The 15,279-nt window shown below is 36.6% G+C and overlaps 1 protein-coding gene across 3 annotated transcripts in view; it reads right to left on the bottom strand.

Annotated features, from left to right (window-relative positions):
* Positions 1 to 2,585: 2,585 nt before the first annotated feature.
* The window catches only part of KLF11 (KLF transcription factor 11), a 42,429-nt gene continuing 29,735 nt past the window's right edge, over positions 2,586 to 15,279 (bottom strand). For all 3 annotated transcript variants that reach the window (XM_074288122.1, XM_074288121.1, XM_074288120.1), the window contains exons 2-4: positions 11,975 to 12,241; positions 8,854 to 9,862; positions 2,586 to 5,315 (exon numbers count right to left, since the gene is read on the bottom strand). In XM_074288122.1, coding sequence (XP_074144223.1) covers positions 5,014 to 5,315; positions 8,854 to 9,862; positions 11,975 to 12,232 — 1,569 coding nt within the window. In that variant the 5' untranslated portion in view covers positions 12,233 to 12,241 and the 3' untranslated portion in view covers positions 2,586 to 5,013. The remainder of the gene's footprint in view (positions 5,316 to 8,853; positions 9,863 to 11,974; positions 12,242 to 15,279) is intronic.

Raw genomic sequence — 15,279 nt, 5'->3', positions numbered from 1 at the left:
TACTTTTTTTCTAAATGTTCATTCAGCTCCTCTGTGAAACTTCTTTGACTAATGTAATTTCATTATTTTGCCTTTTTTCAACACCTATCAAGTTATACTTTGAGCAGCATGAATTTGCAATTTCACATAGAATATATTCTGTCATTCCATTATAAGCTTTTTAGGTGCAGAAACCATGCAATCTTTTTCTCTCATCTTCCACCAAGCTTCTCAACTACTCCAAGAAGCTACAGTAAGCACAACAGCCACACTCTGGTAAAACTAGCAACAAATAATAGTCCTTTGGAATAATTGGGATGTAGATGTCTCAAGATCTGTGCATCCCTTGGGGTTCCTCTGTGGTACTACCACACTGGGTGTATGGGATGTTCAGAGAAGAGGAGGGTCTCCAGTATGAATGCTTGCTGCCAAGCCCTTTTGAGGGCTGCTCATCCACCCTGTCTGCCTGATTTGTGCAGTCTTTACTTATGGCTACAAAAAGCTGGAGCAGGTGCAGCGGCAAATGTAAAACCATTTGGATAGATGGCCCGAACCAGATTGAGGGCCTCAAGCCCATTGTAAAAAGTTGTCTACCTCAAGCACATGGAAACTTCACCTGGCAGAAGGGATGAATGAGAGCAACTTGTTCCCAAGGCCATGAAGGCAGCTGAAGCGGGTACTGTGGAAAGCTCAGAGCTAGGTCTGACAAGGTCATCCACTGCATCCTGGCCCACCTCCAGTCAGGCTGACTTTTGTCTTGTCACTGGACCTCATAACTCTAGGAGAACGAGACTGATGACTGTGCAATTCTGTCTCACTTAAATCCAATTAAGTCAAGACATCACCCTGTAACACCATTGCTCCTTTTCAAAAATGAAGGGCACACAACAGGACACTATTGAACCACCAGAAGTTACCCAATACAATGCTCATCAATTAAAGCATCTCTGTAGTCAATGGGCTCAGAGTTGGACACAATTAAAAGAATGACTGAACTACATTCATAAGAGATATTGAGTGTTACAACTCACTAAAGCAAAGGATTCAATGCAAGAAAGTCTAACCAGTGTCCATAACACGGAATGGTGTAGATAACAGGATTTAGCTAGGGGATCTTGAGTTTTGATTAGTCCCCTTACATATAAAATGAAGGTATGGGACAAGATAGCCTTTGATATTCCTTCCAGCTTTAAGTCTCAGGTTAGATTTGAATCCCATCTGTCCTCCAGCTTCCTTCAAATTCTAGCTAAAATTTTACCTTTCAGAGAAACCTAGGAAGATGCACATGAACTGATGCCAAATGAAGTAAATAGAACTAGAACAATTTATACGATAACAAAATGGTAAAAGCTTTGAAAGATTTAGGACTCTGATCAATGTAATGATCAACCACAATTCCAGAGGACTGATAATGAAACATGCTACCCAATACCTGATATAAAGATTTAAGACTCAGAGTCCTTTACAACTATTTTTTTGGAATAACTAATGTGAAATTTTGTTTTGCTTGACTGTTTATAACAGGGATTTTATTTTTTCTTTCTTTCTCAACATAGTTGGGAAAGCATGAAAAAGAAAATTTTGCCAATTTAAAGAAATATAAAAATGATTCCAACTTCTACAAGTCTCTGTTGATTTCTCCCTAATTTATACTATATATCTTATTTGTACATCGTTTCAAAGTTGTTTCCTTGAGGAGGGACTTGTCTTTTGCCTCTCTGTATATTTAGCATTCAGCATAATTATCTTGAATGAAATTGATGTAAAATAAATGCTTGTTGGCTTACTGTCTAGAAGACCTAAGATGTGTAACTTTCCCAGCCTTAATAGTCTCATCTTCAAAATGAAAGGATAGAATTAGATGATCTTTGTGGTCCTTTCCAACACCATCAAATTCTACAATCCTTGTATTTTTCATCCTTAGAAAAAAAGTTCATCACAACCTATCACTTTATTGAAGCGCTCATCTGGCAGGAGAGAATATCTAACCCCTTCTGTCCTACCAGAGCCAAGAGAAACTAATGAATATGACAGGATTCTCACAGAGAAAATTAGTTTCACATCCTCTAAAAGTCCTGGCAACTATCCTAGAGCAGAATTCAAGAGGAGTTACGATCAAAACTAATCTCTAAACTGCCTTATTCTCCCAACCAACTGCATCAAATATTGCTTCTCTTCCCCCCTCCCCCTTCACTTTCGTTTTGCAGTATCTGAGTTAGAAAGAGACTGTACTGATTCTTGACCCTCTTCCCTACAATATTGTGTGTTCTACTTTTGGGGGATTTTCTTCATTCTTCATTCCTCAGACATCAAGAAGTCAAAGAATGTATGACATGAAGTTATGCCCACAAAGTTACCATCCTACTTTCAAGTCAGGAATATTTCTGTTTCCCAATACAGAAACAACTTTGCCCATGTATTTTTTTCATCAGGCTGAAGCTTTCAGAGAAGTTAAAGGATACTAAGCAAAGGAAGACTCCAAAATCTTTGTTTTTGTGAAGAGTCTATATTGGGATTCAAAGTCATAGAGGAATTAGAAGTTTTTTCCTATGATAAATACTCAATGTAAAATATTGGTGCTACATAATAAAAAGAAAACATACGACTTGCAATTCAAAAGTTTTATATGATTCAAAGGAAAAAGTTACATTACAGTTTCATTAAATAATAGTTTGAAAAATCTGTTATAAAAACAATTGTGAAACATTTTACATTTTATTCTTGGAACTTAAAAAAAAAAAAGGCTCAAAAAAATCAAGAGAAATTACTCAGGCAATAAAGTGCACAGGGAAAATTTGCCTCATCATTCTCAATCCATAATACCCAGAGATTTCAGATGAAGGCCTCTGAACCTAGAAAAAAGTAACAACAAAAGTTCTGATTCATGGATTAACTTCTCTGCATGAGGGACTTGCTTCCCAACCCTACATACTTAAAAAGGGCCAAAAGAAATAAGAGAACCGAAAAGTTTTACTAAGGATATTTCTATAGCTTATCCAGACTAATTCAAGAATGAAAGCATAGCTAAAAAAAAACACTTTCAGCACAAATAAAATTTGTGTGTATGTCTTAAAGAGTCAACCATTAAGTCTTTTTTCTCAGGGGAATTAAACAATCTGAAAATCTCAACCAAATACTAAAAAAGTAATTCCCTTGAATCCATTCATACCCTGGGGTATTAATAGTAAGACTCATAATTTTGTATGTCCTATTGGGAAAAATATGCAAATTGGGAGCCCTAAAAAGAATAGACAGTCAAGAAATTTTGGATGCTGACTTAGTAGCTGGTGCTACTGTAGTAGATTTGGAAGTAAAGGGTTGGGGGAGGAAAATAAAATAAAATAAAAACACATATGAAATTGGTACTTTTACAACTGTATCAAAATCTCTACAGTCTAATAGGTGAATTCCAATCACATCACTTACATACAGGTTAAATAATATAGTAACATTAGGTAGTATAAAGATCACTAAAGATAGTGAGGGGGTGAGTGGATGGGGTTGGAATAGCTGAATATCATTGAATAACGGCCTTAACATCAAATAAGCTAGGCACAAAACTTTGTAACACCAAAATTAACATTTCAATTTACCATAATTTTTATAAAGGTAAACTGCCAATAACTATGTTCATATGTAAAAATCTAAATACATAAGCTTTCTAAATTATAGTAGTAGTGCAACATACAATGCAATCCCTACTGTCTAATTGTCTAGAACTACAGTGCAATGCTTAACAAAAAAGTTTGTGCCTTGATGGACAAAACAGAATAATTCTTCCAAACTCTGGAAAACATATGCACCCCCCTCCCCACAAAAAAAAATAAAATAAAATAAAATAAAAAATAACAAATGGTAGCAGTGAATTGCAAAGGAAACAGTCAACTACCTTTTATCTTCTCCTTCCTATCTTCCCATTTATAAAGTTTTCTTTGCTGCTTCCAAAAAACCATTTTCATTTTCCTGAGCCAATTACAAAAGCTGTTGAATAATAAATTATTTTTACAAAACTGCCATTTGCAATATTTTCTGCTCTTGATGTGTGAGGGAATTAAAAGAATCAGAGTTGGCCAGTTGACACATGATTTCACTTTTAAAAGTAAAGTTCTTTGGTGAACAGAAAGAAAAAAAAAATCATTCAATGGGTCACTTCAATTTACTAGAAAAGATCAATTTACACAAGACACACTAAAAATCCTAAGGCCACCCATTGAGACCTTTCAGGTCTGAGAGAAAAGAAAGTGGGAATGGTTTGTAATTTCAATATAAAAGTAACTCTTATATGAAGAAAATTTAAATCATGAGGCAGATTTTTACTCAACAGCACACAGGCTACTCTGTATGAAACTGGCAGGAATTGGTCCCCTGACATTTTAGATTCCCAAACCATATTTGTTGCTCAGGGTATCTACTTTAATTGAGTAGACAAACTTTTTAAATGTTTTGAAAAGGTAACTGCAATTTTTTTCTTTAAAAGGCCCTCAGTCAATTATTTACAGGTCTTAAAATTTTTAAGCTTAAAGAGGACTATGACTAATGATTTCTTTTGCCTGAATGATGTTCCAAATTTACCAAGCTGGATAATTATAAAAAGTGTTTTTCATTATTAATAAAAAACAGCTTGCAAAGTAATTATGATATAAATACCTTTATAGAAACACTAGTATAAAAATTAGTACCCTGTAACATTTTGTAAAAAAAATTATGAATACAAAGGTTAAGTGAGTCAAGATTCTGTAAACTTCATGGTTAAGATGTTTTTTTCTTTCAATGCTGGTGATTCAGATTATCAATTTTTTGAACACTTTCCTTTAAAAACAAACAAAAAACCCCAAGTTTCTCAAACTACAAAATAGTAATAGTGAACAGGGCCTCAATTAAAGAAAAAAAAAGTGTTAACAAGATGCTTTCATCAGAAACTGCCCCCAAACCCAGGAAAAAAATGTCAATTCTGTGTTTCAGTCATTATAGTAAGTGTTCTGAATAAAAGGCCTTCTGGAAATATCAGACACAGATTATGTCCTGAATGATTCCTTAGGCAGAGCATGATGGCATGGGGACTAATGGGCTCAGAGACACAGCAGTGTTTCCAGGCTTTTCTGATGAAGCAATTCTGTTTAATTTGCCCACTTCGGCTTGCCAGTTCGGGATCTTCTTGGCGGCCATGTGACGTCGGGCATGTTTTGTCAAGTGATCACTTCGCATAAAACGCCGAGCACATACAGGGCACACAAATTTCTTTTCTCCTGTATGAGTTCTTCGATGTCGAGAAAGTTCATCTGAGCGAGCAAATTTTTTATCACAACCTGCCCAGCTGCAGTTGAAAGGCTTCTCTCCTAAGAATAGGAAGGAAAGGGGGAAAAATACAAGTTAAAAAAAAAAAAAAAAAAAAAGAAAGCATTAAACCATCTGAACAGGGCAACATCTAGCCTTTTATGTTATAACATACAAATTCCCCTCAGCTATACAACAGAAATGGGGAGAACAAGAAGACTACCTAGCAATTAAACAACAGTGTAAAGTTTATAAAGCACCTTAAAAAAATTCTCTCATTTGACCCTCACAACTACCCAGAAGGTTATCATCATCTTTGTTTCACAGTTAAGGAAACTGAGGCTAAGAAGTTAAAACAACTTGCCCACTTAGGTAATGATTCACACAGCTAGTAAATGCCAAAGACAGGATTCAGAACTCCAAGTCCATTACTCTATATACCCTATTCCTTAGCTACCTAATCCTAAGTACTATTTTATTTTTTTTGTGGATCATCTTAGCTTTGTCTTGACTTCTCATGACCCTATACAGGCCTTTCTTGGTAAACATAATAGTAGTTTATCATTTTCTTCTTCAGCTCATTTTATAGATAATGAAACTGAGGTAAGCCGAGTTAAAATGAGTTGCCCAGAGTTACACAGCTAGTAAGTGTCTGAGGCCGGATTTGACCTCGGGAAGATGAGTCTTCCTGACTCCAGACCTGACGCTTTATTCACTGGATCACTTAGCTGCTTCTCTATCCACCTTATAAGGGTTGCTGCAACATGTGTTTCTGTTGTTTCTTGTTTGTATGTTATCTTTTCTACTGTTACTATATCGTGTGTCTTCAAATATACTGAAACACCTTGAAAGCAAGAATTTATTTATGCCCCTGCTTCATTCCTTAAACAAAAAATGCTCAATAAATGCTTGCTGTTTGATTGAGAATATTATCTGAACACAAAACAAGACTTTTTATGTTTCTGAGATTCCAAAGTTTTAAATTTTGGCAAAACTGACACTGAGGTCAGTAAAACTACAATTAAAACAGCTAAAATCTATAATAGCGCTACAAGATTTCTGTCACAGTGGAGTGCTGGCCTAAAAGGCAAGAGGACTGATTTCCCTGAGATCAAGTCTGGCCTCAGATACTAGCTATGTGACCTAAAGGAAATTATTTCACTGTTTGCTTCAGGTTTCCTAGTCAGTCAAATAAGCTAGAGAAGGAAATGGCCAACTGCTTCAATATCTTTGCTAAGAAAACTTCAAATGAGGACATGAAGTGTTAGACAAGAATGCAACTGAACATCAAAACCCCAAAAAGTCCTTTAAGGAACTTTTCCAAGTTTTCTTCCAATCTTTAAGACCTAGTTAGGAGAAGGATACTACAGTCTCCTGTAGGTTAAGTTTAGCCTAAATCCCCCCAGAAGAATTTCCTTCCTCCAATGCTAATCAATCTGTATCTTTAATGATGTACCTCAGATGAGGCACAATGTCCAAAGGATTGAAAGACTAGGGACCGCAATTCTAAGCTAATAAGTTGAAAAGGATAGTAGAGGTTACCTAGTCCACCAACCTCCTTTTACAATAGAGGAAACTGAGACCAAAAGATATCACAAAAAACTTAACAGCAAAACAATTCAACTTTTCCAACTCTAAGTACTCTAAGTCCAAGGCTCTGTTAAAATAGTAAGCTCATTCCATATTGAGAATGAATAAATTTACTAATTCTGTTTTAAGCAGCTGGAATTGCTGTCTGTTTACTATGAGAAGTCTCTTTTTTGCTTTATTATTTTTATTAAGTGGGATAGGACAATATTGAGCATTTTGGAATAGATCAATCCCATCTGTAAAATGAAGAACGAGAATAGATCATCCCCCCAAAGTGTCTTTCTGCTGCGAAATTTATAATCTTGTAAATCCTTATAACAAAAAATATTTAGTCCTTTTTTTTGCTGAGGCAAAGTGACTTGCCCAAGGTCACATAAACTAGGGAAGTAGTATTAAGTATCTGAGGCCAAACTTAAACTCAGGCCTTCCTGACTTCAGAGTTAGTGCTCTATCCATTACACCACTTAGCTGCCCCTAAAATATTTATTTTTAATCAAAGTTTTAGTATCTTATGAAAAACTTGGTATTCAATACAATTATCAAACTGAACATAATGTACTTTTGAAATAATTTAAGTGAAAAATTTACCAATGCAGTATGATTTGAATAGTTGGACCATTAATTGGGATGTGGAACTTTTCTATCTAAGCACATGTTCCAAAGGAGAAAGTTTTTAATTAAGTTGCGAGCCTTCCTAAGCTGTCACTTTCTTGCTGCCATTGATGAATGCTGGTTTCATCTATAACAAATCCTCACTATCACAAATTCTATATTCAGTGGTTCATTCAGACAGAAGCTGGGCTGAGGTGAATTTTGGTACCATCTCAGAAGGAATTTACTAAGACAAAATTTTTTGGAATTAGCACCTAAACATTTTAGCTGTATCTATTTATAAAAACCAATTTATGGGCTTGGCTTGGTACTTTCATTGTGATAATCACCAATAACTATCTATGAAATATTCAAATATACATGAAGTTACAAAATTGCACTGCCCTTTAAAAAAATCTAATTTTGATTGATTTTCCTTCTCATGTCCAAATCAATGACATTTTACCTTATTATTATTATTATTTTTGGTTCTTGGACACAGGCTGATTTTGCAAAGAGTATGCTTTCTAAAATGCAAAATATTCACAAGGTGGCAATAAATTAATTGGAAGAAAAAGACAGCATTTTATGTGCTACAGTATCAAGTACATTAAAAAAAAAAAAAATCTGTTCACTATTCCTGTCAACTGGAGCTATTCCAATACTAATGCTCATAATGAGAATCTTGAGGATCTGAAACATTCTGAATCATCAATTATAATGAGCTCCACAGAGAGTACGGACCTGTATCTTTTATGTTTTTTCTCTCTCCCAACACCAAGCACAGTGCTATACTCAAACTAGGCATTTAACATATGGTGAATTTGGGTTTAAAAAATTAATAATAATAATGGTGTTTGGTACAATTTTAAAAATTGCTAACTCCTAGGAACATTAATAAAAATGATTTGGAAGGAACTTCAGGCATCATTCAGTCTAATCCATACTTTTAGTTTCTAACAATTTTTGTATCAGAGCCCCCCCCTTTGGCTAATTGGTGAAGCCAAATGGACCTGGTTACAAAATAATGTTTTAAAATAATTGAACAAAATGCTAAATGTTTCGGTTGGAGTTTAGTAAAAATGAAAATTTAATTTTTTCCTAACCAAATTCATGGAATCCTAGAAATCTTTCCATGGTTCTCTTAGGGATCTATAGATTCCAAGTTAAGAACTCCAGTTCTATACTCTATGCTTTCACCAGCCACTAATGGTTAACAAAATTAAATCAGAATGCCCTACTGCTTCAGTATCATATATTCCCATTGTCAGTGGAAAAACAAGACATACAAGTCAGACACAAGTTATGTAGCATTTCCCTATATGTTCACATTTTCCCATTAAAATAAAGTCAGAGCAATTTCCTAACCATTTGGCCTGAAATTTAGATAGCAGTGAACTTTTTAAAACACATACTCACCAGTGTGAGTACGAAGATGGGCCTTGAGGTGGGAACTTTTGAAGTATGTTTTTCGGCATCCTGGAAAGTTACACACATAGTTTCTTCTTCGGGAAAAATCTATTGAAGGGACACAATTTTGACTAGGTGTAATGAAAACTGGTGCAGGGGCAAGAGGGAGTAACTTGGTATTTCCTAGAGTCATGACATTTGGTTGGCAAGATGCCGGCTGTGGGAGAGCAGCCTGGGGAAAGACCAACATAACAGCTCCTTGAGGCACAGATGTTCCCATGAGGACAGGCTGAGAAACTGGAGCAGTTTGGGGTAAAATGGGCTTGATGGGTGCTGGGTTTGTCTGGGAAGGGGGCTTCAAGAAAGCTGAAACCATTCCACCACTTTGACCAGTCATAGGGATCATTTGGCAGAGGACAGAGGGAGGATGAACAGGAACAGGAACAGAAATATAAGAGGCAGCTTTCCTTGGGGCATCACTATCACAATTCTTTGGTGTGCAGGTCTGTGTTGCAATGGGCCACACCCCCTGTAATCCTTTATCAGGAAGAGAAGAACCAGAATTTTGTAAACGAGGAGGACAGGGGATTAAATTCACATGGTTTAAACCACTTTCGAGGTGCAAGGCCTGAAAAGCTTCTGAAATTCCTGAGTGGTGAGTTTCCTTCAGGCCTATGGAATTTCTGTTGCCTGAAATGCCTTCTACTTCTCCTTGGGATGCAGGAATGTGAGAGGAAGCAGGACTGTCTCCAGTGTGCCGGATCACACTGGTTACCATGGCTTTGTAGGGCTGAAGAGAAGCTGGCTCCGGCACCTCTGCCTTCTGACTGGGCAGCCCTAACTCCATCTTCATTCTTGACAATTTGGCTACCAAAACAGAGGCCGAGTTTGCAGAAGGAGTTGAATAGATCGATGTGTTGGCTGGGCCTGCCTTAGTTTGGGAAGCAGTGACGTGGGAGGGAAGAAGCAATGAAGCAGATGGTTCAAGAAGATCCGGACTGTGAGGGGGAGTCATGCACTATAAAGAAAAGAAACAGATAAGGCAAAAGTATGAAAAGGCTATCGTAATGATTTAGGGTCCATTTTAAAGGGTATACATTTAGAATATTCCCCTATATATTTAAAAGGTCAACAAAACAATTTAAATATTCTACAAAGCATATAGTATAAGAAATCAGAAAGAGTTGACAAATTTCGGGAAAAAGAAGTCTCAATGCATAAATCCCCTCACAATCTTACAGTAGCATGGATGGGAAGAACTGTTACAAAAGCCCCTTCCTTCTCCAAATGTCTTCCACTTAGCATCCATTCTCTCTTCCCAGTTTAACAGATTTAAATAAGTACAGGAAATACCAGTTCCCTTTTCTTAGTTAGATCATGGAAATTCAGATATACACAGTGAATCAATGTAATTTTTTCAATCGGATTTATAATTAATAACATCTGTTACATTTAAATTCTTTAAAAACTGAATTCAATTGCAGCCTCAATTCATCAATATTCTGAGACATGCATGATTATACCAGAGGTACTAAATTCTCCAGAAAAATGGGTCATCCGGTGTCACTTTTCCATTCCCTGATTTTATCAATTCCCTGTTATTCTGCACTCTGTGCAAGTTTAAAGGTCTCTAAAACACTCTTCAGTATTATCATAGTTTTTATCCTAGCAACTACTTGAGACATCAACTACCATGCTTCTGGCTCTGCTGAATCTTTCAGCATTTCTCTCCTTCAAGGACTTAAGGCCAATCTCACTTCTGGAGGCCACCTGGAGCTGCTGAATTTCTCCTTTAGTATTTCATAAAATTTACTAACAAATATATCTTCAGGTAGAGCTAGATGAAGGAGAAAATAACCGTCTAGAAAACAAAGCCCAGGAAACATTTTAAAATTTTTTATTCTATAGATGTATTTATTTTTGTCACCTAGTCCTACCTATATATTAATGAGAATCCCTTCAGCAACATACACCATTGACTGTTATTTAGAGATTTTCATTGAGGGGAATCCACAATCTCCTTACACAACTTATTCCACTTATGGAGAGCTGTACATTTTAGAAAATGTTTAAATTAAATCCCCACCATTATAATCAATAATAGAGTTAAAAAAAAAAAAGTATTATATCCAGAAAGTCCCAGTTAAAATGCACATTATGTAGAAAGAAAAGGATAACCCTAATCCTTCTTTAGCCCCTTCTCACAAGCACAAGTTGAGCAACCAAGCTATTTGATAGTTATTTCAGAAAGTACAGAAGGGACATCCCTGGAATGATTAAATTTAGGACAAGGAAGTTTCAATGGAGGCGTTGGATAAGAGAAAGCAATCTAGAGAGTGGAGTCATGGCTAGGAGGTGAGGCATCTAAGATGAACACCTGTGCCAGTGGATGCCTTAAAGATAACAGTTCACAATTTTCCTGGGGTCCTTTTTAATCTGGCTGAAATGACAAAAATAAAGGGAAATCAATCAGAAGCACATGGACAATTTCATCTGCAGGATGCTGCAAGGATATGATTTTAGCATCAGCTAAAATACTAAAGAGCACACTACTATTTCAGTTTATTTTCCTCACCTGAGTTGCTGGGATACCACTGACCTTGGAGAGACTCGTGTCAACAGGCAGATTTTGTTGCCTGACCATTTAAACTTGAGGACCAATTGTGATATGTAAGAGGAAAGACATATCACATAGAAAAATAACATTTTAATTCAATATCTGCAGGAAGACCAAATAATGCTTTTCACAGAAACTCACTGAAGCTACTCAAGACAAATACTTCGATAATAAAAACCAAACTAAAAGGAGACATCATCCACTAATGTACTGTTCTAATGCTTCACTGTGGTGTATGAGATCGACCCTGGGCTCAGAGAGCCTGATAGATATCTCCTTTTGAAGATCAGTCCACCTAAGATAAGAAGGGCTCGTTATCAAGGCCACCACCTTCAACCAAATTGTAAAGGAGATGCAATCTAGATCAGGTGGAAGTTCTCAGAGTAAATACTGGAAGAACTGAACTCCAACAATAAAATCTAATAGATAGTGGCCGAAATTATACATATATGACCATTTCAAGAGCACTCCTCACTCCCATCCTCATGCCCACTTAAACCCTCCTTTTCTTACCAGAGTAGAAAGAGAATGGAAGTCCTTTGGTAACTCGGATACAGCAGCCTCACCATGCAGGGCAGTAAAGTCTCCTGAATCAGAGACTGGAGTAAGTGGTCTTATCTTTAAGAGGTCACTTTTCTGGGATCTTTGACCCCAGGAGCTCATGCAAACAAGAGCTTCAACAGCTTCCATGTCTGTCTGCTCCAAGACACTACATGTAGACCTCTCACTGTCATGTCGCTTCCTTTCCAGGATAGATTCACATATGTCCATGATGTCAGCCTGAAGATAAATAAATCACAATCAATTTAGTTGGGTTTTTTTTTTTTTTTTTTCAGTTAAATAACTTTGGGAAGCATTATGGTGGAATAGAAGGAAAAATGTGCTAGATTTAAATTTCAGCTTTGCTATCTACTGTTCTGTTTCCTCTCTTGAAAAATAGGAGTATGGGGCAATTAACTACATGATCTCTAAGTTCCATTTCTAGAAAAAAATACTTAAAAAAACATTCTTCTATGAAAAAACACTGACATCTAGCAAAGTTTTTTTTTTTTTTTTAAATACATGTTTTTCAGAATAAATGATTAAAACTTCAACCACAGAAGTAAAAGCCAGAGAATCAACTAGAACAATTACCTTCAGTGTAGAAGATTAAGCTAACCTCCTACTAATATGAATTCCAACAAACTCATCATCTTAACCAGTGGGCACCAGTACTAACTGGCACATGTCTAGTCAAAGCAAGCCTCCTTCCAAGGAGCTTAAGAAGAGTCCTGACCCATAGAGCATTAGGAAAAACCTGCTTTTAGCAATACTTTTAGGTTAAAAACAAAACAAAACAAAAAACTGTACCCTGAGACTAAAGTAACAGTATCAGGGGACATTTTTTTCTGGTTATCAAATTATAAACTCAAGAGCAGAATCAAGTCTTAGACCTCCCTGAAACCCTAATGAAGCAGAATGAATTCTATTGGATATAACAGGCACCCAAGAAATATCTGGTGGTAAAATACCCACCATATACAACAATACCAATTAATATGGAAGTTGCTTTTTATTAGGGTTTTTCTTTTTAATTAACAGTATTTTATTTTTTTCCAATTATATATCAAGACAATTTTCAACATTCCTTTTTTGAATGACTGAATTCCAAATTTGTTTCCCTTTCTCCTCACAAGGGCAAGCAACTGGATATAGATTATATATACAATAGGGTGTTAAGATTTAAAGCTAGAAAGAACTATAGAAGCCATGTAATTCAACCTCCCTTCATTTTATTGATGAAGAAATTAAGGCCCAGAGAAGTTTCCACTTGCCTAAATCTATATACTAGTAGTAAGTGGCAAAGGTGGGATTTGAACCTGGGTTCTTTGGACTTCAAATTCCTCACTCTTTCTACTACACTATCAAATATAACCCTGATAACAACCCTGTGAGCATGAAGTAGGCATTAGACCCATTTTATAAAGAGGAAAATTAAAGATGGGGAAAAGAGTTTTAAGTAACCCACAATCACCTTGTAACTAAGTGGTAGGGGCAGGATTTAAGCCCAGGTTTCTTCTAAGTTCAAGTTCAATACTCTACTAATATGTTGCTTACCCATAGAGTATGGGAATGCCTGCCATCTGGGGGAGGGGGTAGAGAGAGGGAGGGGAAAATTCGGAACAGAAGGGAGTACAAGGGATAATGTAAAAAATTACCTATGCATATGTACTGTCCAAAAAAAGTTATAATTATAAAATTAATTTAAAAAAAAAAAAAAAAAAAAAAAAGGATCTTCCTAAGGAAACAAACAGTCCTTTGGGGAAATCAGTTGGAGGGGAAACTGGAGTAGGATGAAATGCCAGATTTTCTAGCAACACCTTATGGTATATAAATAGTTTTCTGAATCTATTTTCTTACTATCTCTGGCTATCAGTTTAGCTACATACAGCCTAGAAGAGGTGGGAATCAAACTTCAGAATTTTGAAAGGAGACTAAGGAATCTGGCCTTCATTTGGTGGAAGACAACTACTCAAGCCAAAATCATTTATTAAGTATCTTATCCATCTAAGGCACCGTGGACTTCAAACAAAAATCAGTAGCTGCCCACAGGTAGCTTTTACTCATATTAAGAATCCTGGACCTAAGGTCCTCATCCAGTACACAGCACTGAGGAGACCGTGAGATCTTTTTTCCAACTCTGAGATTCTATAGTTGCAAATAGCAAAACTAGAAGCAAGGGACAGAAGCCGTTGAGGCAGATTTTGAATAAGGAATAACTTATTAACAATGAGAACTGTCCAAAAACAGGAATGGCTTCTTGGAAAGGCAATGGATTTCCTCCTCTCTCCTCTATTTGTGGAATTTGAATCAAAGGCTGGATGATTACTTCTCTAAGACAGGAATTGTGGCTAAATGCTGCCACAAAAAAGGTTAAGGGAGCAGCTAGGTGGAGCAGTGGATAGAGCACCAGCCTCGAAGTCAGGAGGACCCGAGTTCAAATCTGCTCTCAGACACTTAACACTTCCTGGCTGTGTGACCCTGAACAAGTCACTTAACCCCAGTGGCCTCTGCAAAAAAAAAAAAAAGAAAGAAAGAAAGACAGACAAAACAAACAAAAAAGACCGGTAACTAGGTAAACTAGGAGTCCTTGGGATTTGTGGGTAGATTTAGATCCAGAAATCTAAGGGGAAAAAAATTAAACCTTGATTTTCACTAATCTCTAATCAAAACTTGACGTTTTCTTTAATTCTAAACGAAAACAAACTATCATTGCTCTGAAAAGGGGTCCCCAGAGTCCACCAGACTGCTAAAGGAGACCATGGGGGGGGAGACCTCTCTGTAGCAGAAATCCGTACTGAACTGTTTTGCTAAATAAGTAGATGCTTAAACAGAAGCAGTATATTGAAAAGAGAGATGGATCCGTAGTAAGAACCTGGTTTTATTTCCCAGTTTTACTTGTTGTCAAGTTTTCTTCAGCAAGTCCTCCCTGGGCTTCTTTCCTCAGCTATAAAATAAGGAGGTTGGACTAGTTGACCTCTAAGATCCTTTTCAGCTCAAAATCTCAGATCTCGTAAATTCCTTCCCCCTCCAAGATTGTGATTCTAAGAACCCAAGTCTATGCATTTCCAAAAACTAAGCGCATGACCTTAGGCAATTCACTGAGTCTCAGGGCCGCAAGGTTCTCTTCGGAAGAATAGGGGGAAGGTTTCAGTCGTTTCCCTTCCACCTACCCCATCTTAATTTCTTTGTGTCATGGGTAATGCCCAAGGACTCTTAAGGCGTTTTTACAATGCTTAAAACACACCCAGGATGACAAAAGAAAACAAATCCTACTG

Source organism: Sminthopsis crassicaudata, chromosome 2 (assembly GCF_048593235.1).
Source record: "Sminthopsis crassicaudata isolate SCR6 chromosome 2, ASM4859323v1, whole genome shotgun sequence".
Taxonomy (NCBI): domain Eukaryota; kingdom Metazoa; phylum Chordata; class Mammalia; order Dasyuromorphia; family Dasyuridae; genus Sminthopsis; species Sminthopsis crassicaudata.
This window is presented reverse-complemented; position numbering and strand designations above follow the sequence as displayed.